At 37.8% G+C, this 24,766-nt stretch overlaps 1 protein-coding gene across 2 annotated transcripts in view; it reads left to right on the top strand.

The window, feature by feature from the left end:
• Nucleotides 1-6,412: 6,412 nt before the first annotated feature.
• Nucleotides 6,413-24,766, top strand: part of CNPY1 (canopy FGF signaling regulator 1) — a 74,332-nt gene continuing 55,978 nt past the window's right edge. For both annotated transcript variants that reach the window (XM_007504661.3, XM_007504660.2), the window contains exon 1: nt 6,413-6,523. In XM_007504661.3, coding sequence (XP_007504723.2) covers nt 6,422-6,523 — 102 coding nt within the window. In that variant the 5' untranslated portion in view covers nt 6,413-6,421. The remainder of the gene's footprint in view (nt 6,524-24,766) is intronic.

The raw sequence follows: 24,766 nt of genomic DNA, 5'->3' as shown, positions 1-24,766 counted from the left end.
ACAGTCTTCTTCTGTCTACAGAGTCTAGTTTGACCTTGTGTATCCCCAGCTAGAGAATGCTAAGTCTTTAGATCAGACAAGATCCCTAAGTAGGTCAAGTAAGCTGGTTTCTAGCCCACCCTATTGGAGATTTCCTCTTATTAACTGGCAACATTCCCCACCATATTGCCTCTTTTTGTGCCCTGGACTTATCTACTCACAACAGGATCTGGTCTAAGATTCCCACCTTATTGTACATGAGTTTCAGTAGTCATGTTCCTTCTCCTAGAATTATTTTATCTGTTAAAGAATAGCCTCTCACTGTGGATTGGCAAGTTTTGCTCTCTGTTAAAAGAATTTCAGACATCGATATGCAGAAAAGAGAAATTTGGGAAACTGGGGAAGACATATTTATTAGCTGTGTGATCCTGGACAAGCCACTTAATTTCTCCATGCCTCAGTTTCCTCATTTTTAAAATGGGGATCACAATAGGCGCCTGCCTCACCAAGTTGTTGTGAAGATCAAAATGTTTTACAAATTTTAAAGTGCTCTATGAATACTCATTAATATTATTGAGGAGCTTTGGGAAGAATTTGGGCAAAGGAAACTGAAAACTCTATCCTGTTCAGATCATACTTGGAGTGTTGTGTTGTGTTCTAGGTACCTCACTTTACAAAAAAATTTGGAGGGGCAGCTGGGTGGCTCAGTGGATTGAGAGCCAAGCCTAGAGACGGGACGACCTGGGTTCAAATACGGCCTCAGACCCTTCCTAGCTGTGTGACCCTGGGCAAGTTACTTAGCCCCCCATTGTCTAGCCCTTACTCCTCTTCTGCCTTGGCAGTGTTGATTCTAAGGTGGAAGGTAAAGGTTAAAAAAAAAAGACACTGGCAAGATGGAATGGATCCAAAATGGCAATATCTGCCATTCTGGATAGCAGCCATAAGGGTAAGAAGACTGAAGTCTATGTTTGGCTCAGAGAAGAGATAGATGGACCTGGAGTCAGGCTCATGTTACTAGCCATGTGTTCCTAGGCAAGTCACTTAACTCTGTTGGCCTCAGTTTCTTCATCTGTAAAATGAGCTGGAGAAGGAAATGGCAAACCACTCCAGTATCTTTACCAAGAAAACCCCAAATGGGGTCACGAAGAGTCATGAATAGCAGAAAAACAACTGAACATCACATAGAGGTTTCAAACTTGCTCTTCTTGGCCCTTCGGTGCCCATGGATGGATATCCCATAAAGACACATCTGGGTTCAATATAAGAGAAAACTTCCTAATGATTAGAAATTGTTCAAATGCAAAAAAAGTTCTGTTTCAAAGCATAGCGAGCTCCCGTGGCTGGAGATCTTCCACCAGAAGCCGAATATCTCTCGTGGGATACGTTATGAAGACAATTCATGCCTTCGGTGATTTCTCGGGTCCCTCCTACCTTTAGGATGCTGTGGCATCCCGCGTGATGGGGAGCAGATTGTAATCCAAAGCAGCCCCAGTTGGATGTGCCTTTGAGAGTTGGGCATCATAATTTTCCTGGGCGTGTGTGTCTTATCTCTTCCACTAGACCACACAGTCCCCAAGGGCTGAGGCCACGTCTTCTGGCTTCTTGGTGCCCAGGGTCTGGGAGAGGGCTTTGCACAGAGGAAAAACTCCATAAATACTTGTTGATGGGCTGATTACATGCTAGCAAAGGACGCTGTTGATGAGGGCATGCAGGAAGCAGGCATGATGGGCATCTCCATTGTCCGTGGCTTCTCATTCTGCTTTTCTCTCATCCTACTCCCCCTCCATCCTCCCCCACATCCCCCCCCCAAAAAAAAGAGAGGAAAAAAATGAATTAGGAATGGGTCCAACTGGGAGGAGGGGCCTGCCCTCTGGCAGTGAATGTGACCTGTCAATCTCTTGCTGCTGTTCCACTCCTGCCAGCTGGTCTAATAAACTCTAAACTCCAGTGATTTAAGTGAAGATTTCAGATTAACATTTAAATTAATGCTGGACTAGAAATCAGGAGAGCCAGGTCGCAGTTGTGACTCTGGAGCTAACTTGTTCTGTGACCTGGGGCAGAAATGTAAAATTATCCTCGCTTCTAACTCATAATGCTATCCTCCCTGCCTTCATCCTCCAGGAGGCCAGGGATTTGCAGACCTGCTACACCCTAGGCCACCTAAGATCGAGTTACCTTTCTGTTCCTGTTATCTCAGAGACTTAAAATCTCCCTGAGAATCATTCTTGACCCTGAGAAACAGCCTCGTTGACCTTCACAAGCAAGGAAATTTTGCTTAATGTTTAACAACCGGCTCTCCAGGGAGTTTAATCTGCATTGTTAACATTTTTTTCCTATCCCTTTTTTGAAAGTCTAGGCAATCAACAAAATAGTAAATCAAAAACTTATTACAAATCAATGTTGCCCAAATAAATAAATGAACCAATTAATGTTGCCAATTTTAAGAGATAAATGCTCACACTGAAAATTTAACAATCAGTTCAAAGGAATAGTTCCACTGATTGTAGCATGCCCCTGAAGTGAAGAAATTATTGAGTCCTTAGCCTTTGTGATTGTATCCCTAAAATAAGAGAAGGTAGTCAAAAAAGAAGGCATCAGGGACAACTAGATGGCTTGGTGGATAAAGAGCCAGACCCAGTTATGGGAGGTCTTGGGTTCAAATGAGACCTCAAACATTTCCTAGCTGTGTGGCCCTGGGCAAATCACTTAATCCCAATTGCCTGACCCTTGCAGCTTCTGCCTTAGAATCAATGTTTAGTATCAATTCTAAGAAGAAGGGACAGGGGTTTTTTTTGTTGTTGTTGTTTGTTTTTAAGGGAAGATATCTACTTCTACTCTCCTTTTTGCTTCTTTTTTTCTGTAGTGCTGCAGGGAATCACAGAATCATATAATCTCAGAATTGGAAGGGATCTCAGTGAAAATCTAGTCTAACCCATACCTGAATAGCAATCTCCTCTATAGCATTAATGACAAAGCGCCAGTCTTCGGTTTATGCTTGAACTCACTATCACCCCATAAGCATTTATTAAGTGGCTTTCTGTGTGCCAAGCACTAAGCCCCCAGGAAGCTCCATCAAATTTGGACAGTTTTGATTGTTAGATTTTTCCTTCCCTAGAAAGATTCCCTAAAATTTACCTGTTTGCATCTTTCACCTGTTGATTCTTTTTCTGCCCTCCCTGGCCAAATAGAATAAGTTTAATCCATCCATAATTGCCCTTTAAATTCCTGAAGACAATTATCTTAATAGCCTTAACATTGCTCTTCTATAAGCTAAAAAAGTCATGGTTTCTTCAACCAAGGCTCATAAGATCTAGTCTTCATTTTTCCACACCCAGAAGAGGCGCCCTCAAGTTGATCCTAAAATGTGCTATTCCAAACTGGACACATGTTTTAAATATAGTCTGGGTAGACTATTATAGCAGGCATGTGTCTTTTATTTATTTTTATACAACTACCTCTCTCTTAATGCAATTTAAATTCACATCAACTTCTTTGGCCACTGTATTACATTATTGGCTCATCTTGAGTTTACAGCCCAATAAAACTCCCAAATCTTTTTTTTTTACACTCATTACTATGTAACTATGACTTGTACTTATAAAGTTGATATTTAGTTGGTATTGAGTCCTTAGCCTCTGTAATTGTATCCCTAAAATAAGAGAAGGTAGTCAAAAAAGAAGGCATCAGGGCAACTAAATGGCTTGGTGGATAGAGAGCCAGATATTTGGAACCCAATGGGGAAGGATCAATATTCATGCCTGTTAAATATCATCTTATTTTGTTTGGCCCATTGTTGAGAACTTTTTAGACTCTAATTTTGTCATCCAAGATGTCATCTATTACTTGGAACTACATATTATCAATAAAATGGATAAGTGTGTCATCAATGCTTTTATTTAAGTCATTTATAAAAACACTGAACAAAAGAAAAGGAGAAAAGGTAGCAATGGAGAGACCTCCCCTATTGTAACTCTACTGAGATGTTCGATTAGTCCCAGCAGAACAACACCTGGAGAACCTCTGGTTCTAGCTGAAGCAATTATTGTTTGCCCTCAATCACCATCAATTCTGCCATGGACGTCTCTTTTAATTCATCAACTACAAGGAAATTCACATCTCATCGATTGAATACCTATAATGTACAGAGAGCACCATTAAAGGGATAAAGAGATGGATCAATAGTCTCAGTGAATTTGTAATCTAGCAAGAGGAGTAAGACAGAAGGGAATAAGGGAAGATGCTTAAAGGTAGTCTGAGTCTATATAATACTGACTCTGTGCCAGGCACTGGACTAAGTGCTTTTTACAAATATTGTCTCATTTGATCCTCACATCAACCCTACAAGGCAGATGCTATTATCATCATCCTTATTTTACATTTGAGGAAATTAAAGCATGGAGAAGTTAAGTGGCTTGTCCAAGTCACACAGCTAGTAAATGCCTGAGGCTAGATTGGACCTCAGATCTTCCTGACTCCTGGTCCACTCTTCTACCCACTGTGCCACCAGAAGCCTCTGAAAAGACAAGACAATAACAATAGTAAAAGTAAAAGTATGGTAAGTGTCATTTTTTTAAAGATACAAAATATTCTATAGGAGGTCAGAGGAAGAAGGATAGTATCACAGTGGAAGAAACCACTGAAAGATACTTAAAGGAAACAGCATTTGGAATAGATCTTGAGAATAGTCAGGATTTCAGTGAAAATATTCTCATTAAATAGGAACAAAAGCCAACAGGAAAAGCTTCATGGTCAAGAAATAACGAATTATTTTATGTCTTTCTTTCCTGGCTTCCCTCTTTTCTCTCTATTTTCTACTCATCAATTTCTAATAATTGTTTACATTAATATGACACTTTGTATGTGTATAAGTGGAATTTTGAACCCTTGGACTTCATCCCCCAGAAGTCCTTCAGTATTTCCCAGAATTCCTCTCCTCTCTCCACCACATTGTATGGTCCCATTTGTATTTATGTTTGCTGTAACTACACCCTCTCATTCTTCTTAGCCAAGCAGGCTGGGTTTAGTTAGTTCTTTTTCTTTAGTTATTATTAATAAAATTTTTTAAATATAATACTTTAGTTATTGAATATTAATTTTTAAAACCACAGTACATGTTATCTCATTTAGTTCTAACTGCAACCTTGTAAGGTAGATATTATTATTAGCCCCATTTTTACAGATGGACTAACTGAAAATAAAAGTTAAGTGACTTACCCAGGGTCACACAGCTAGTAAGTGCTTGAGGCAGGATTTGAACTTAGATAAACCTGGCACTAAGTCTTGGCTGCAATCCTCTAGGCTATATTGGCTATCACAATTCTATTTCTGTTTTTCCCATAATCTCTGTATTAATCTGCCAGTACTGCTTGTGGACTTTGCTCAGCCTTAGTTGTGGTGGGATACCAGAAGAACTTGTTGACTCCTGGTCCAGTCCAGGTCTAAACCTTGGGGAAAGAATGACTCTGGGAGGACCCCTTCTATCTCAGAGCTTATCTCAGTTTATCAAAGAGCTTATTTGGAGACAACAGTTAGGGTTAGGGTTAAGAAATTGGGGTTAGAGATGAGTTATTTGAGAACAGTAGGAAGTAAGCAAGTTCCGATATTTTTTTAAAATAGGGCTAGAGAACATGGACAAATTAGAAAACTCTCATTGGCAGAGTCCTCAGGGCTTAAGGATGGTGTCCTTCTAGGGTCTATTGTCATTTTTAGAGGAAAGTGACTGGATAGTTCCTTCTGAGTTGTTATGATAGGATTGATCTAAATAAAGGTACAATCGAGGCACGGAAATACTAAAACCAAAATGTCAAGCAATAAAAGAATTAAAACAGTACTTTTTTGTAGTACCAAATAAATAAAAATATGATCAGACCAGGATTTGCTTTAAAAACCATATTATGATCTGTTTTGGGCACATGTCACATTTCCCCTCATTTAAAAAAAATTTTTTTTCCAAAAAAGATTTTCCTTAGCCCTGTTGAAATTCAAAATAAATAACTCTTCAATGGAGATGAGTTGACTCCTTCCACACTATCTCATCAATAAAATGGAGGTTGCTTAGGAAGATGGTCTTATACCTGACAGGGCACCCCAGACTTGGGGTGGGGGAGAAAACTCTTCAGACTCATTATCATGATTTTGCTGGTGGGCAGGCAGCGGAGAGAAATAAAACCTTTTTTTTTTAACCTGGGGACTATTAGAAATGCTACAAATCTCAGCTCCCTGGCAGTTGGACGAGGCAGAAAATGGTTCTACTTTCCCACCATTTCTGGGAGACCCATTTGCCACCCTACCCTGCATTCTCCCTTCCCCTGGAATCAAGCCCTGTGAACAGAATTTTTTTTTCTACTCACCTATGCTTTGTTTTCCCATCCATTCTCCTTCTTTCACTCCCTTCTTCCATAACTGGCTGTATTTTCTGTCTCGTTTAGCTTGCAGGGCCTTGATGGATGAGGTAGAGTATGATGTTACGAAAGCTCGTCAGAAGAAGGGTGTAAGAGTGAAGTCCTACCGCATAAGGCCTGATGGGACACAGGAGAGGACCAAGGTAACGGAGAAATTATATGCCAGGACATAATTGCGGATATGGGCAATTACCAGTCATTTATCCAAACAGCAGTTGGTCTTAATCTTTTAACCTTTTTCTTGTTCAGGGTATCAGCCTCTAAATTGCTTCTGGGTCCTCGGGGACTTGAAGTCATTTTTAAGCTTGAAATTGAAGCATCTCTTTTCTCCGTACCTAAATTTTGTGCCTCTGTCGCCTTGGAAGGCAGTCTGGCACCATGATGCATCAGAAGAGCCCATCGTGATTCTGGGGCAAGGCCAGTAGGGGGCCAAGCAGGACTTGGCTAAGAGGTCCAAGTAAGAGGAAGGATGCTTCTGGGAGGCTCAGCTCTTCCTCCCATTTCTTCCTTTGCCATTGTGGGATGGAGGGCTTTGGGAGACGTTTCATTCAAATCCAAGCCCTTCCTCATAGAAAAATCAAGACTTATACAGAGTCTTTCTGGACTGCCTTTGGTTTCTGGTTAAATATGAATGTGGATAAAATCTCCTTCTTGATTAGGTCTTTCATTTTTAGGAAGACAGTGTTATTGGAAGGTGAAGTAAAGCTCTACGTTAGAAGTTAGGAGAATTGGAGCTCTCCAATGGGCTTTACTTCTATCTAGTTAAGTCTATATTTAAGCCAAGATATAAAGTTATATTGCTTGGTTTTATGAAAAATTGCTTCTTGAAAGGATCATTTTAAGGGTTGAGTGGATTTGAGTGATTTTTGCAAGTTTTGCTAATTTCTATTTTAATAATAATAATAATAAAGATGGGAATAAAGTAAAAAAATTGCTTCTTGAAAACATTATACAGAGTAACAGCAATATTGTAGAAAGATCAGCTGTGATAGATGTAGCTATTCTCAGCAATACAATAATCTGGGACAATTCTGAAGGATTTAGGACAAAGAATGCCATCCCCCTCCAGGGAAAGAACTGTTGGAATTGGAATGCAGATCAACAAATATGATTTCTCACTTGTTTATTTGAGTTTATGTTTTGGAATTTTGGTTTTGTATTATTATTCAGTTATAACAATGAGCAATATGGAAATATAATTTGTGTGATAATGCCTATTTAACCCAGATGGAATCATTTGCCAGGTCTGGGAGGGAAAGGGAAGGAAGAGAGGGAGACAAGTTTGATCATATAATTTCTGAAAACTCGTGTGGAAATGTGTTGATACATATAATTGGTAAAAAATAATAAAAATAAAACATTGTTAAATTTTGGAAAATTGCTTCTTGAGCAGTAGCCAGAGTGTATGTACGTGTTTGGGGGTGTGCGTGTGCCTTTTGAGGTGTCAAGACCTTTGTGATGTCATCAATTCTGAATATTTCCACTCCCCTACAGAACAATTATAGAACTCATCTATAACTTAAAGTCTTAGTAGGCACTGCGAAGTTAGACTCATCTTGTTCGTGCTCACAAAGCTGGAATGTCAAAGCAGGATGTTAGCCAGATGTCTAAAGTCAGTTGTCTTTCCATTATACCTGACTACATTAATTAATAGATTATATTAGAGATATATTTAATATATTATTAGATATTTTATATAGATATATTATATAGTTAGATATCTATGTAGATATCTATAACATATATTATAGAGGTAGGTCTATTATTATATATTATATATTATATAGAGAGAATATATAATGGGAAATAATAGATACAAATGAACAAATTGATGCATTCAAGATCATTAGAGGCTATTTGAGTAGAGGCAAGAAGAAAGCCCTGGTCTAGACCAGTCTTGAGTCGTTTTTGCTCATTAGCTCTGTGCCCTTTAATAATCTCCCTGGGTTTCACTTGATGCATCTGTAAAATCAAGGGGTTGGATTAAATCAGGGGATGCAAACTGAAGTCTGGGATTTACTAGTAAATCTGAAAATGCTAGCAGCTAGGTGGCAAGGTGGCAGAGTGGATAGAGTGCCAGCTCTGAAGTCAAGGACCTAAGTTCAAATCTGGCGCCAGACAAGATGAAGCTGTGTGACCCTGAGTAAGTCATTTAACCTTTGCCTACCTCAGTTTCATCATCTGTAAAATGGACAGGATAATAATAGCACCTATATGACACGATAGGTTCTGAGGATCAAATGTGACATAAAGTGTAAAATGCTTGTCAAACCTTATAACATTAGAGTAAAACCATTATTTTTCACCTTATCTTATCCCTTTGCTCATAACATGCAACACAAAAAGCCAGCATTCTCTTTGTCCCTGGACCCAAAGGGTCATAATGAACTCCTATGGTATTATTCCTTTTTGGCAGGTATAGGAAAAATATATTTCCAAAAAAAGATTAGGAAGGGAGAATGGATCAAAGAGGTAGGGAGTGAAAGACTGTATTTAAAATAAAATTCCTAGCCCGTACAACTCTTCTACCTTGGAACCAATACATCTTTATTGATTCAAATATGGAAGGTAAGGATTAAGGGGGAAAATAGTTTATGCCAAATTAAACCTGTTTTCTTGTTGTTGTTGTTTTTTTGCCAGAATTAATATACTGGTAAGTGGTAGGATTTACCTCCATCTTGGCAAAACTTTTGATCCTATTCTCATAGAGAAAAATGAAGAGGGAAAAAAATAATGCAGTCAGAAGGATTAAGAACTGATTGGATGGCTGGATATAGACTGTCATTGGCAATGGTTCAATGTCCATGTGGCAAGAGGTCTTTGGCGGAGTACCCCAAGGACCCATGCTTGACCCTGTGCTGTTAACATTTTAATCAGTGACTTGGATAAAGGCACAGAGAGTCTGCTTAGCGAATTTGCAGAGAGGGAGAGTGAGGCAGCGAACGACAGGATCTGAAAGGACTTTGGTGGGTGGAATTTAATAAGATGAAGTGCAATAAGGGAAACAGAAAGTCTTATGCTTGGATGCAAAAATCAGTTTGCCAAGTATGAGGTGGGAGAAGCATGGGTAGATGGCAGTCATTCTGAAGAGGATTCAAGGGGTTTAGTGACCTGACATCTTAATAGGAGCCAGCCCTGTGATGTGGCCACTAAACGAGCTAATGCAAGCTTGGGCTCTAATAAAGACGGTACAGTATTTAGAGTGCCAGAATTAGAATCGGGAAGATTCTGGTCTCGTACTAGCTGTAGGACCCTAAACAAGTCACTTAACCCTGTTTACCCAATGGCAAACCACTCCAGTATTTTTGCCAAGAAAATGCTGAATGGGGTCATAGTCAGGTGTGGGTTAAAATGAATGAACGGTGATAACCTATGACTCCAAGTTCGTTGTTCTTTCCATTATACAATACTACTTCCCAAATTCAGGTGATAAGAATAATAGCAGTTATATAGTGCTTACCTGGTGCTAGGCACTGTGCTAAGTGCTTTATAAATATTTTATTTATTTTTATATTTATTTATGATAGTTATAATCTCATCTCATTCTCATTACAACCCTAAGAGGTAGGTGTATTATTATCTTCCTTTAAAGGATGAGGAAACTGAGACTGAGAGAGACTTAAGTGACTTGCCCAGGGTCACACAAATAAGTGCCTGGGGCTGAATTTGAAGTCAGATCTTCCTGACTCCTAGACTCAGGGCACTATTGATCTGCTGTATCACCTAGTGCTGCATGGGTTGAGATGAGTGTCTAAAGCTTAAGAGAAAGTTCAGGGCTAGATTTGGAAGTCATCTTCACAGAAGTTACAGTGGGAGCCATAGAAGATGGTCAAAGAAGACTGAAGAGGATAGATTTTTATCTTGGGAAAAATCCACATTAAGGAATTTGGGAAACTGATAAAGGATAGAGAAAATGGTCAACCAGTAGGAAAAGAAGCAGGAGAATTTATTGCTTCTGAAGTCAAAATTAGAGGATAGATGTACAGATGGTCTGCACAATAAACATGTTAAAAAAAACTGTAGAGATGAGAATTGAGAAAGACCCTTTGTATCTATCAATGAGAAGATCCCTAGTGACCCCAAAGAAAGGAGTTTCAATCACAGATGGGTAGGAAGAAGCCAAACTACAAGGGATTAAGGAGTCACTTCATACTAAATAAGATGAAACCTTGAGTATAGACTATTTTCTCAAAGTCTTGGAGGTGAAACTCACTCTGTAATGTAGTTTGAAAAAGAAAAATCCAGGGTTCATTTGAATTTTAGTCAAGTGATCCCTAAGAAGTGCCAATGATGAGTTTAGTGTCAGATAATCTAGGCTCAAGACAGCTATGTGGTACAGTGGTTAGAGCACTAGGCATGGAGTCAAGAAGACCTGAGTTCAAATCTGACCCCAGACATGGGACTCAGGGCAAGTCACTTAACCCTGTTTGCCTCCATTTCTTCATCTGTAAAATGAGGTGGAGAAGGAAAAAGCAAACCAGTCCAATATATTTTTTTCTTTTATAAACTTTAAATTTATTTGTTTGTTACATTAAAATTCCCAGGTAATTTCAAGAGATATGTGTATATATAAAAGTATGTCTTGTTTATTTCCCACTTATCAGTTCTTCCTCTGGAGGTAGATCATTCTGCAATATTTCTGTTGCTGTTTATAATTTTCTCTTAGTTCTTCTCATTTCATTCTTCATAATTTCATGTAGGTCTTTCCATGGTTTTATTTTTTTTTAAACCCTTACCTTCCATCTTAGAATCAATACTGTATTGGTTCCAAGGCAGAAGAGTGGTAAGAGCTAGGCAATGGGGGTTAAGTGACTTGCCCAGGATCTCACAGCTGAGAAGTGTCTGAGGTCAAATTTGAACCCAAGATCTCCCATCTCTAGGCCTGGCTCTCAATCCACTGATCCACCCAACTGTCCCCCATGATTTTATTTTAATTGATCTACTCATCCTTTATGGTACATTCGCAAGGATGCTAGAGAGACTTGTCATTTCCTTTTCCAGCTCATTTTACAGAGGAAGAAACTGAGGTAAGCAAGTTAAGTGATTTGCCCAAACTCATCTGGCTACTAAGTGTCAGAAGCTAGATTTGAACTCAGAAAGATGAGTTTCCCTAATTCCAGGTTCAACACTTTATCCACTGTGCCACCTAGATGCTCTTACCTCCAAGTAGTCAGGGCTTAACCTGTCGGAGTCTTTCAAAATTTCTACCACTTACGTTGAAGAATTGGTCTAAAATCTTACTCCTCTCAGCAAGAAAGTTGCCTTATGTCTAAAGTGAAGCTCCCTTATGGTGATTCAGGCCCCGGCACTGGGACTCTTGACCCCCACACTACATCTTCAAACTGGACATCCAGAGGATATGCTCAGCATGAAGTCAGACCTGGACATTTTAACTTGCATCCTTCCAGGCCATTCTGGAGGTGAGCCACGCAGCTCTTACTGATGTTTCTAATACACGGATATCTTTTTTTGTTTGCTTGTCCTGATACTCATCGAAAGAACAAAAGACTGGAGCCATCAACTTTGTGTCCTGAGGATGAGCATTTGGGCCAGCAGCTACGAATGGGTGCGCTCCACTTCCCTGGGGATGATGTTGGTCAGCCAAAGGTGAAATGGAGCCCCCTTCCATAATTTTCTTTTATTTGATTACTTTGTTCTCAGGGGGAACAAAAGATAAAACAAAGCTAACAAACCTGAGCCATAAACCTAAAGGAAATCTATTTTCCGTGGAGCGGTGGAGTTAGAAAGAGAGAGGATAGAGTTGTCACTGGGTCCTCTGAATAGTCCCCAATTTCCCTAGTGGAAGTAATGAACTATGTCCCCAAAAGGGGTCAGAGGGAGAAGCCTTGAGTGAAATGAAGATGCTCATTTTAAAAATCCCTAATCTTCTGTCTTCAAATCAATACTAAGTATCAATTCTAAGACAGAAGAGAGGTACTAGGCAACTGGAGCTAAGTGACTTGCCCATGATCACAGAGCTAGGACATGTCAGAGGCCAAAATAAGAGGCTGCCCCTCTTTTTATTTTAAGATTAAAACAAGAGTAGCTAACATTTATAGAGCCCTTTGCAAGTCTGTGTCTTCTGTTATTGCCTTCTTTCTATATATACACTGTATAAAGAATCCTTTTTTCTTTCTTAAAAAAAAAACACTTTGAAGATTGTCTCATTTCAAAGACATTCCTTCCCCTTTACCTATATTCTTTCATTTGGATCTCATAACCATCTTCTTCTTTTTCTTTGTAAATCCTTAATTTCCATCTTAGAATCCATGCTGTGTATTGGTTCTAAGGAAGAAGAGTGGGTAAGGGCTAGGCAATGAGGGTTTAGTGACTTACCCAGGGTCACAGAGCTACAAAGTATCTGAGGTCAGATTTGAACCAAGGACTTACAATCTCTAGGCATGGTTCTCTATCCACTGAGCCATCTAGCTGACCCCAAATATTTCATTTATTTATTTATTTGTTTGTTTGTTTGTTTATTTATTTATTTATTTATTTTTATGAAAAGCAAAGAGACCAGTGTTGTTGGTTTGAAAAGTGCATCATGAGGAAAGGGGACTGCTACTCCTGGTGGTGGCATAAGGTATAAGATGACTAGAAAGGTGTGGGTAGGGGAACAAGGCTCTAAATTGATTATTCAATCTCTGCTTAAACATCTCTAGACAAGCTCCTGGGGTAACCTATTCCACTTTGGGGGAATTCTAATCGCTAGGAAATTCTTTCTTAAATCAAGTCAAAATAGAATCCCCCCCAACTTCCCACCCATTATTTGTAGTTCTGCCTTCTGAGACCTCACAAAGAAAAGCCCTTTATCAGCATGAGACCCCTTTGGTATCTTTTTTTCCCCATTTTTCCATTTTTTAATTTAATTAATTTCCCTTCAGATTCTTAAAGACACTTATCAGGTCCCCTTTAAAGTCTTCCAGCTTCAGAACAAACATCCCTTGTTCCTTCAAGCAGGGCTCCTTGTCTTACTATCCTACTCATTGTTCCCTGGACAGGTGCTCTTCAGGTTATCCCTGTTCTTCCTAAAACATCATGCCCAGCGACTTGCATAGAATTCCCCAGATTGGTTCCAATCAGGGCAGAATACCATGGGATGATCACCTCCCTCCTTCTAGAAGCTATGATTGTGTTAAGGCAGGTCTTGATTATATTCAGTTTAGAGTTGCCAAATTCTACCTTGGAATGAAGTATTTAACTGATATTATTCTCGAGATAACTTGGAATTCTTTGGTGTCACCAATTTTATATCACATTCCAATAGAAACAATGGAAATGATGAGAAATTTGTGTTATGGTTCATCAAAAGAGCCCTTAATTCACATAAACAATTCCTGTGGATGGTCAGTTCCTAGAGTGGACTTTCCCCTCTTCCCCTTCCAGCTCATTGCCATTAATATTCCCTTTAGGCTGGGTTTTGGGGTGTTTTGATGCTCTATGAATCATGACTTATTTTGTTACATCAAATTATATTCACTTACAACAACATTTTGCTTGATGTTATTTTATGATATGCAGAGTGCTTTTCTCCTTGACTTTCAAAGAATTCTCTCTTCCGTAAAGGCAAGAATACCGAGTTCTGGGGAGGCACATTCATTGAAGTAGAGGGTTCAGAGGGATGTCGTCAAGGAGCATCTGAGTCACTGGTGACAGGACAGAGCCTATGCCTGCTGATTGCGTTAGATAAGAATGTTCCCACCTGACATCTCCCCTGTGTTGTTACAAAGGGATGTCTGTTCAGCAAAATGGAGTTCCCAGGCTAGGGCTGAAGTTCCTTTCTGTTGTTGTTGTTAACAAATTGGATTAATGGCGATTTATGAAAAATGCAGCTAGTCAGCCTCCTATTGGCTCAGCATGATCTAGATACAGAAGAGACCACCGTTTGGGAACAATGATTTCAGTGACGAAATTGTTAAGAAAAAAAGCATGTTTTTTTTAACAATTTTATATATGATAGTATTGTAATGATATATAATATAATATTTATGTAGTTATAGTATGGCATATATACATACTATATTTATTCTATCAGATTATTTGATATATAATATGATATATCTATTTTATTTTATAAAATGTGTCAATATCACTTATATAATAATACATTTATATTTTATATTTATAATGTTTATATATTATAATATCTAAACATAAGACTAAAATATGAATATTATCTATAATAAAATATATTACACAATTTAGTCTTATGTTTATATATCATAACGTGTTATAACAAATGAACATAATGTATAATGTATTAAAAGATATTTTTATATATTTATATATAATATATAATTTATATATTAATATAAAATATATACATAATGTATTATATTATAATATATAATTATATAAACATAATATATAACACTATATTATATAATTATATATAACAAAGTATATTATAATAATAAAATTATTATATAACTTTTCTATAATATTACAATATATGTATTACATATATATATTCTCTCAACTCTCTAAAAATGTCAAGGACTGGGGACAGCTGGGTGACTCAGTAGATTAAGAGTCAGGTCTAGAGATGGGAGGTCCTGGTTTCAAATCTGGCCTCGGGCACTTCCCAGCTGTGTGACCCTAGGCAAGTCACTTAAGTCCCATTGTCTAGCCCTTACCACTCTTTTGCCTTGGAACCAACACACAGTATTGTTTCTAAGATGGAAGGTAAGGGTTTTTAAAAAATAAAAATAAAAATATCAAGGACCAAGCTTCTCAAAAGACACTGATGAAGCCAATAACCCTTGAAGTCAGGGAACCATGTCAGGGAATGGAAGCCTGGATCTCAGGTGCTATGATCCACTTGCCATTCCTTTGAATTCTGTGACCTATCTTCAGTGTGGTATAATGGAAGAGCTTTGGACACATAGGCACAAGACTTGAGCTTTCAATTCCATGTCCTTTTTTGTGTGTCTTCATCTTTAAAATGGGAGCATTAGCAGCTTCTGCCAACCCCATAGAGCAGCCGTGAGAAAAACACGATATATACACAAGGCGTTATTATTGTTGGATAAATGACAAACATCACCTTTTTTCAAATACCTGAAATGTGCTGGTTACTCCAGGAAACGTGCTGAAATCTGCATGGTTGCCAGTTGGTGGTGGAGTCCAGCTTCTAATCCCAGTGTGCTCACTCTGAATCAAGATTTCAGATTCTTTCTGTCATCTCACTGCTACCTTCTATAGGATGGAGGAGAGGGATAGACCGCTTCTCTTTAGGTCTCAGTCTTCTCATTTGGAAGTCAGACTGGATCAACTGAGGAGCCCTGAGCTCTGATGACTCTAATTCTATTTATGGGAAAGGAAAGGGTCCATGGGTGCTTCCAGGTTATAAAGGACTTAGAGGGGTCCACAGAGGGGGATCAGGGGCATCCAGCAGCCAACACCAAGGAGCCTAACGACAACTACAGTATCCTTTACCACTGGAATTTGGGTTGGTCTGTCTGCCACTTTGGTGTAACTCCCCAAGAAGCTCCTTCTCTCTCGCATGAGCCACATCTCACTGCCTTGGACTGTAGCAGTGTGTGGAACATCCATTGTTTTGCTTTGCCAGGGCCAGCAGAGGGACCTTTTCCTCTGGGCTCTCTTTAAATTCACACCCCAGAAGTCTCAGCCAAGGGTTAAACAACCTGTTTGGGAAGGACTAAAATAACTCCCAGTCAAGAAGACTAAAAATGGATGCCCACCCAGGTGATATGACAAGAAGTGGAGAAAGCAAAATGAAAAGGGAGGAGATTCTTTTAAAATCTTGGGAGGTGTTGGAGCAATGATGAGGCAAATCAGAGCTCTGAGTTCTTTCCCTTAAATAGAGACCTGAATGAATGACTTCACCACCAAGAACAGGTAATTATAAACTAAATTTTTTCTTAGTCAAATAAAATCTCTCTGATCCCAAAGTTATTACTTATTAGGACAAAGGTCTCTTCGTTTCCATTACACATGCCATCTGAGGCAGAGAGCAGTTTTTGAACCAGATATATCAACTCTTTTTGGCCACTTCATAAATTTTAAGCCAGTCTAGGACAATTGTGGAAGTCTAGTATTTGGGCTGAGACTAAAGGGCATCAGTAGATCCTATTGGTAACACTCTGTTCTCTTCATTACCGCTACACTGATTCCCAACCTTTGGGAGCTGTCCATACCCTTTCCTGCTTTATTAAATTTTGTGAGCCTCTCCAACCTCTGAAAAATGCCTTTGGGCATTTATTTATTTTATTTGCTGATAAATGAATGTGAGAGGACACTGCTTCTGGGTGATATAATAGACCGAGTCAGCTTTTGAATTTGGGAAGATGCGCATTCAAATCCTGCCTCTTTGAGACATCAAATGATAAAATGAGATAATATTGATAAGGCATTTAGCATGGTTCTTGGCACATAGTAAATGCTAATACAAATGTTGACTATTGCTATTATTATTATTTATTGACTGTGTGAACTTATGCAAGTATCAACTTCTTAGTGTCTGAGCCAACTCTCCAAAGCTATAAATTATAGAATAGGTGCTGAGTTGTACTGGTAGATAGAATTTCCTCCCACTTAAGAGTTTCCTATACCAATGAAACCACATTTTTTGCTGTTCATTTGTTTCAATGATGTCTGACTTTTTATGATTCCATTTGGGATTTTCTTGACAAAGATATTGGAATGGCCTGTCATTTCTTTAATCAGCTCATTTTACATGTGGGGAAACTGAGGCAGACAGCTAAATTATTTGTCCAGGGTCACACAGCTTATAAATGTCTGAGGTTAGATTTGAACTCAGATTTTACTGACTTCAGATCTTCTATTGTTTATACTCTGCCACCTAAGTGTTGATGAAACTACATATACACACAAATGAAAGCAAATTAAAATAAATTTTGTTGTGAAGATCTTTTGAATATATCACACACACACACACACATATATATACACACACCCACATTATCACACAATGTCCCAAAATACTTAGTGCAATTTTAAACTTCAATAGATTTAAAGTAAAAGCACTAGAAATTTATAAGAACACCACCTGGAAGTTCAATTATTTAAATTTCTTTTTACTTAGTTAATTTTATGAATTTTAATAATAATTATTTTTAAATTTAACAAGGACAAGCTTGTTATTATGCATGTTTACATGACAGTTTCTGGATGACACTTTCTCCATAGACTATATCAGCAGATGAAGTCCTCTTGTTTAGGGACCTCAGTTACCTGACCTGTATCAATTTGTCTCTTTTCTTGTAAGGTCACCTCAAAATTGTCACATGCACCCAAACCTCATTCTTTAGATCCTTATGGCTAGCATTACAAACCCAATCCTTTCAGACTTTAAGAAGCAGATGATTTGAAAGGTTTTAATAAGTTTGAAAATCAACTAGAGTGTTGTATAGCACATGATGGCAATTATGTCAGATTTTGAAAAAGAATTAATATTTTAAAGGTGTAAATAGTTGACCTTGCATATGTTATTTTTGTAAGTCTATAGTATTTATGATTCTGAAGTGCAAAAGTAAATTAAGACTTTTGGGAAACTTTGTGCATGTATTTTGTATGTGTATGTGTTTATGTATCCATAAACTTCTGCAAGACTATTCTATCTGACTCACTGCTTTTTCCCATCTCAAAAGTATAGATTTAAATCTGAGAAAGAGAAGCAGGAAGTTATTAATAAATAATTTAATGTTTATATGATCTCCCATGCTTCAAGGAAGAAAAGTTATCTGCTCCTGAATTGTTGAGAGACAGTGGTATAATGGGTCTAGTGTTGCAAGAATTGGATTCCAATCCCAGTTCCATTGTTTTTTAACTGACTGTGTGACTTTAAGCAAGTCATTTCAACCTAATGTACCCATTCTTATCTAAGAAAAAGGGATAATCTTTTATTTATTTATTATAATAATCACAAACCCACATGATTATTACCTACCCTACTGAATTGTTCCTAAGGAAAACACTTGATAAAATGTTTAAGTGTGATCTAAATGTGAGGTATGGGCCAAAGTTGTATACTTAAGTTGAAGTCAAGATGGTAGAGTGAGAGCTTAGCAATTTTGCCAAAGCTCCTCCCAACCTCTTCCACAATGATCTAAAAAACATACTAACCAAATTATAACAGAGAAATTCAAGAAAAAATCACAGTAAGATAATTTTCAATTCTAACTTAAGAAGAAACTCAGAGTGGTCCATGGACATTGAGGTAGGGTTTGACTAGGATCAAAGCATCAGAAATGGCATTGGGCTATATAGTAAAGCAATGGCAAGGAGAAGCCAGGTGTCCAGGAAACTAAAGGAACTGAATACATGAACAGAATGAGATCCCAGGAGAACCATGTACTAGAACTGTGAGCAGGAATAGATGCTATCTGGAGGTTACCCATTAGGTAGTTCCAGATCACAGTTCCAAGGCAGAGAAGAATAGTCTAGGTCTCAAGGGAATAGGAGCCTTGCCTTTGTAAGGAGTTGTGCACAAACAAGGAATTCGGTAAATAGACATCTCCCAGATCATATTATGTTGGAAATACTGAAAACTTACAGACTACCTTGACTAAGTTGAGAAAAGAATAGAGGGGTGCAAAAGACAGAAGCTCAGACCAGGCAATCTCTTCATAAATAAGCTGAGTCCAATTCTAACACAAAGTTCAAAGTCAATAAAAAGGCCAGAAAAATGTGCAAAAGTGACAACAGCAACCCAAAACAGAAAAACAAGCCCCAACCATAAAAAGGTGCTATGATAATGAGAAAGCTCAACACGGGAACTCAGAGGAAGCTAACAATGTGACATCTGCAAGCAAAGCCTCAAAAAAAAATGCAGATTGACATAAACTTAATAAGAAATCTTTAAAAAGCCAAAGAAACAGATAAAAAATTAAATCAGAGAAGAACAGTAGAAGAAAAATTATGAAAAATGATAGCTATGCAAGAAAATTATGAAAAAAAATTAACTGGTTAAAAAAAGACATAAAACACTGAAGAACTCTTTAAAAAAACAGAATCAGCTGAACAGTAAAAAAGGGACAAAAATACTGTTGAAAATAAATTCTTAAAACTCAGAATTGACCAAATGATCAAAGGGGTACAAAATCTCACTGAAGAAAATAAATCCTGAAAAATTAGAATTGGCCAAGTGGAAGCTAAGAATTCTGTGAGACATCAAGAAACAATGAAACAAAGTAAAAAATACAGAAAAAGAAGAAAAAAGAAAATGTGTAATATGTCACAGGAAAAACTGACTTGGAAAATAGATCAAGAAGAGATAATTAAAGAATCCCTGAGAAATAGAAGGGTTGATCAATGGAATAGTCTAGGGGTAAATGACCTCAGCAATCTGGTGTTTGATAAACCCAAAGAACCCAGCTTTTGGGATAAGAACTCACTATTTCATTGAAAAAAAATGCTGGGAAAACTGGAAAACAATATGGCAAAAATTAGGTTTAGTTCAATATCTCACCTTATCTATATCAAGATAAGGTCAAAATGGGCATATGATTTAAACATAAAGAGTGATATTATAAGTAAATTAGGAGAATATAGAATAGTTTACTTGTCATATCTATGGAGAAGGGAAGAATTTATGACCAAACAAGAGATAGAGAACATTAAAAATTATAAAATGAATAATTTTGATTATGTTAAATTAAAAAGATTTTGTACAAACAAAACCAATGCAACCAAGATTAGAAGGGAAACAACAAAAGGAAAGAAAAAAATTATAAAAACTTTCTCTGATAAAGGTCTTATTTCTCAAACATATAAAAACCTAAGTCAAATTTATAAGAACCCAAATCATTCCCCAATTGATAAATAGTCAAAGAATATAAATAGGCAGTTTTCAGATGAAGAAATCAAAGTTATCAATAATCACATGAAAAAATGTTCTAAATCTGTTTTGATTAGAGAAATGCAAATTAAAACAACTCTGAGGTACCACCTCATACCTATCAGATTGGCCAATATGACAGTAAAGGAAAATGATCAATGTTGAAAGGGATGTGGCAAAATAGGGACAGTAATGTATTGCTGGTGGAGTTGTCAACTGATCCAACTATTCTGGAGAGCAATTTGGAATTATGCCCAAAGGGCTAAAGAATGCATACCTTTTGACCCAGTAATACCACTACTGGATCTGGATCCCAAAGAGATAAAAAAAATGGGAAAGGACATGTTTGTATAAAAATATTTATAGCTACTCTTTTTCTGGTGGCAAAGAATTGGAAACTAAAGGGATGTCCCTCAGTTAGAGAATGGTTGAACAAACTGTGGTATATGATGGTGATGGAATACTATTGTGTTATAAGGAATGATAAACAGGATGATTTTAGAAAGAGCTAGAACTGATGCAGAGTGAAAAAAGCAAGACCCGGAGAACATTACACATGTATTGTGGAACAAACAAATATGACAGACTTTGCTCCTAACAACAATACAATGGATCCAGGACAATTCTGATTTTTCTGATTCTGTATTATCTCCCCAAAAGAATGTGATCTTCTTGAATGCAGGAACTGTTGCATCTTCATTCTTGTATCCCTAGTGCTTTACACAATGTCTAGCACATGATAAATGTTTATCTGGAAGGTATAGTGAAAAAAGTACTGGATTTAAAAAAAAAAAAACTGAACACTTGCATTTGAGTCCTAACTATCTCTTTGCAAGTTGTGTGATTTTGGGCAAATCACTATACCTTCCCACCTTCAGTTTCCCAGTCTGTCAAATGAGGGGCTGTATTAGATCATCTCTAAGCCCCTTTCTAGTTCTAATATTCTGTAATTCAGAAGTCAACAACATATAAATTTATATACTCTGATCTCTTTCTAAGCATTAGTGTATGAAAGGATTCTTTGTGGGGAGACACTGTGATCACTTATCTATGAGCAAAAAACCTTTCTTGTATATATTAAAGATGACAAAGATGCAAGATTCATTGAAAGAGATCATTTTTGATTACAGAAATACCACCCTGAATGTTCCCAATCTTATCTGATCTCAAAAGCTAAGCAGAGTTGGACCTGGTTTGTACTTAGATGATAGACTACCAGAGAATACTGGGTGTTGTAGGCTTTAAAAAGGTGGGGGTGGGAAAGAGACCATTTTGTTCCATAACCCACTTAATTAGACATAGTCTTGATCTATGAGGTCATTGGTACTCTTCATTCTTTGTTTTGAAGAAGACCAATGATATCATGAAATGATATCTTGATTTATGAGTGAATTGGATTTAAATGAGGTGGAGTTGCACAATCATCAGCCTCATTTTCTCTTGCAGAGTCATCAGTGGCAAGTGATGGCAAGAGTGGCAAGACAAAAGCCAAGATGACTAGTGATCACCCAAGGGCAGAAGATGATCTTGTCATCTTCCATGTCTGACCAAGCTCTAAGCACTCCACAGTGCCTTTTTCAGTTGCCTTCATTACCATTGGAACAAATTGTTCTTATCCACCCTTTACAATGAGGGAAGTCTTCACATGCTTGGCATAGACACCCCCAAACTCACCAACAGGTTTGAGGTCTGTTGATAACATCAACTTAGTTTAGCCCATCTGCCAAGACAGTTTTACCAGAGTGTGACCACTGTGCCTGCTACAGATTCTTGGAGCCACAAGTGAGAGTTGGGTGAAAGGTAGACACCAAAGACAGAAGAGCATTCCTGAAAAGGACTCAGAAGGCCCTCACATAAGAGATGCTAGTCCTTGAGCACCCATACACCTTCCTGAATAAGGAAACTGGCTCTGCCAATGCAGGTTGGCACCTTCTCTGCAGTTTAGACTCTTAGAGGGTTGCCTAGAGCACCCAGAATTAAAATGACTTGGCTAGGATCACACAGTCACTGCATCAAAGATGGGGCTCAAATTCACACTTTTTCTAAGGCCAAGCTCTCTAACTTCTCAATCCTATCATTAAAAGTAAATGAGCAATAAAACAGGACAATGAATGCTGGCCATTGTCATAGAGGACTCTAGTATAGAGTCCATATTAAAGAGGGATTCCTTAGAAAGGACTGGTTCTTGCAGATGATGTGCTGAATCCAAAAGCCCACTGACATTGCAGAGACAATTAAATGAGATCCAGATTTCATTCTGAAGAGTTCAGTCTAATTATCTCTTCAGGAAATATAAGGAATGCCTCTTGCTTAGACTATGATATACAACTGGATGGACAACCAAGAGGGTTTGTCCATCAGTATCTGTATCTTAGACACCATAGATAGTGTCTGGAACCTGAATTTAATAGAAGGAGGAGAGTGAACTAAAGTGAACTAAACTCTCAAGTTTGTCCCTGAAAAACAAAAAGTAAAATTCTTCTTAATTTATTTTTAAAATTTTATTTAATTAAGATAAAATTCTTCTTAATTTATAAGGGAATAGGAGGGTGAGGGATAAAGATTAAGAGAGGGCATATTAGAAGGGCTTATAGATGAAGAAAAAAGAGAGCTAGGGGAAAAGATAAGGGAGGGAATAATAGAGGTCATTTATATTAAAAAATAAGATGGTAAAAGAGGGCTAAGAGAGAGACCCTTAGAAAGTTAAAAAGTTTACCATTCTTATCACTAATATACTTCTGTTGATGTCATATAACTATGTTAAGTAGTAACATGGACTGGACCAAAGCCCTCAAGACCTCTTTCTCTCTCCTCCCCTTCTCTCTGAGGAAATGTAGAACTATGCACTGGGGCTGAGCTGTATTGATTATTAGGTGTGTACAAAGTCACCTAATTCATATCTATCATATCAAACTATGCTTCCCATTCCATCCAGTCATTGATCTAGTTTAAAGTAGGACATTCCCAGGCATCCTGCCATTTGCCCTACCTATAATTCTACATTCATTACCTCTTTGCTTCTGTTTTTTCATCTGTAACTTTTTTTCAGCATCTCCTGTGTCTCACAATCAGTACTAAATACATGCAGACTTAATAATACGCACAGACCACTAGGCTAGGCACTATGAAAAGGGCAAATACTACCATTGCTACTAGTAAAGACAATGACAATCTCCTGTTTGTTTCCACTCATGATTCTTGTGCTTCATCAGGTAATCCTTCTTTGGCCAGCATTCCCCTATATCTGTAACATACTACATTCCCTCCACACACATTAAAATATAGCCTCCTTGATGGCAGGAATTATCTCTCTTTTACATTTTGCTTTGTTTAAATTTGCCAGCATTTTTAAGGACTCTCTCAAAAATCAGATGATCCATTCCTATACATCCCTGGTCCAGAAAAACTACACATTTATTCATTCATTCAAAGTTTATCAACACCAGAAAGACCAAGGTCATCTTTTGACACAAAAATATTATAACTTTACTTTGCAATAAAAATGTTTATCCTATTTTCTCTGCCTTATGGATCTAAAAAAAAAAAACAAACCCCATTGTCAATTGACATAACTTGGTCTTTTGAACTATTTTTAAATTCCAGTTTTTTTAGTGTTAAATATAAAATGTAGTGTGTAGCCCTCTAGATTGTTGTTGTTTATCCTTCATTTTTTAAGAGAATCAGCTGTGGCTGATCAGTCCAGTATGAGTTCAGAAGGCTCTACCACAATTGGGAACAAATAATCCTTTAGAACATTTGGATGGAGATGTCCCTGGATTTGCTCAGGTCACATTTCCTTTGTGCAACTGCAATTTTCCTTTGCTTAAGGAATACAGTGCTATCTTTGATGTGGGCATGCTATGTCAGCATCTCCGGTGTCTCACAATCAATACTAAATATATACAGTCTGCATATACAATATATGTGCAGACCACTAGGCTAGGCACTTCGAGAAAGGCAAGGTTTAAAGAAGACACCACCAGCCACTCTAGTTGGTTCCTCATTGAGCAGACAATCTCGTAGAGAGATATAATTCCAACACAGACAGCTAGAAAATCCAAGATTACATGATAAAAGAAGCAGTTCTGCATAGTGTATAGAAAGCCAGTCTCTGAGACAGAACAAACCCGAATTTAAGTCTGACTTCTGCCATATAACAGCTGTGTGACTCTGGGAAAATCACTCCGTCTCAGAGGTCCTAAGCAGCATTCTTAGCTGTTGATCTTCAGTGATGGAGAGAATTTTCTTATCAGGAATCCTGTTTGCTATGAAATCATGGGTCCAGATCAATTACATGATAAGTACATCTGAGAGTTAGAAGATTAAAAGCTTAAAAGATATTATGGAGGAAAGGTCCTTAATGATTGGAGAGGATCAGAGAAATCTTCCTGGTAAAAGTGTCCTTTGGGGTGGGTTTCAAGAGTCTGTGAAAATTCTCCTCTAACACCTTATGGTGGCATGGAGGTGACCCTGGATTCTCAAAGGTTTTGCTAGTGGACTGACTGTAGGTTCAAACAGATTCTACCAACCTGGGGAGGTGTTAAGTACCAGCAGGTAGGAGGCA

The sequence above is a fragment of the Monodelphis domestica genome, chromosome 5 (assembly GCF_027887165.1).
Source record: "Monodelphis domestica isolate mMonDom1 chromosome 5, mMonDom1.pri, whole genome shotgun sequence".
Classification (NCBI taxonomy): Eukaryota; Metazoa; Chordata; class Mammalia; order Didelphimorphia; family Didelphidae; genus Monodelphis; species Monodelphis domestica.
Note: the sequence above shows the minus strand (reverse complement) of the source record. Positions and strands in the feature narration are given on the sequence as shown.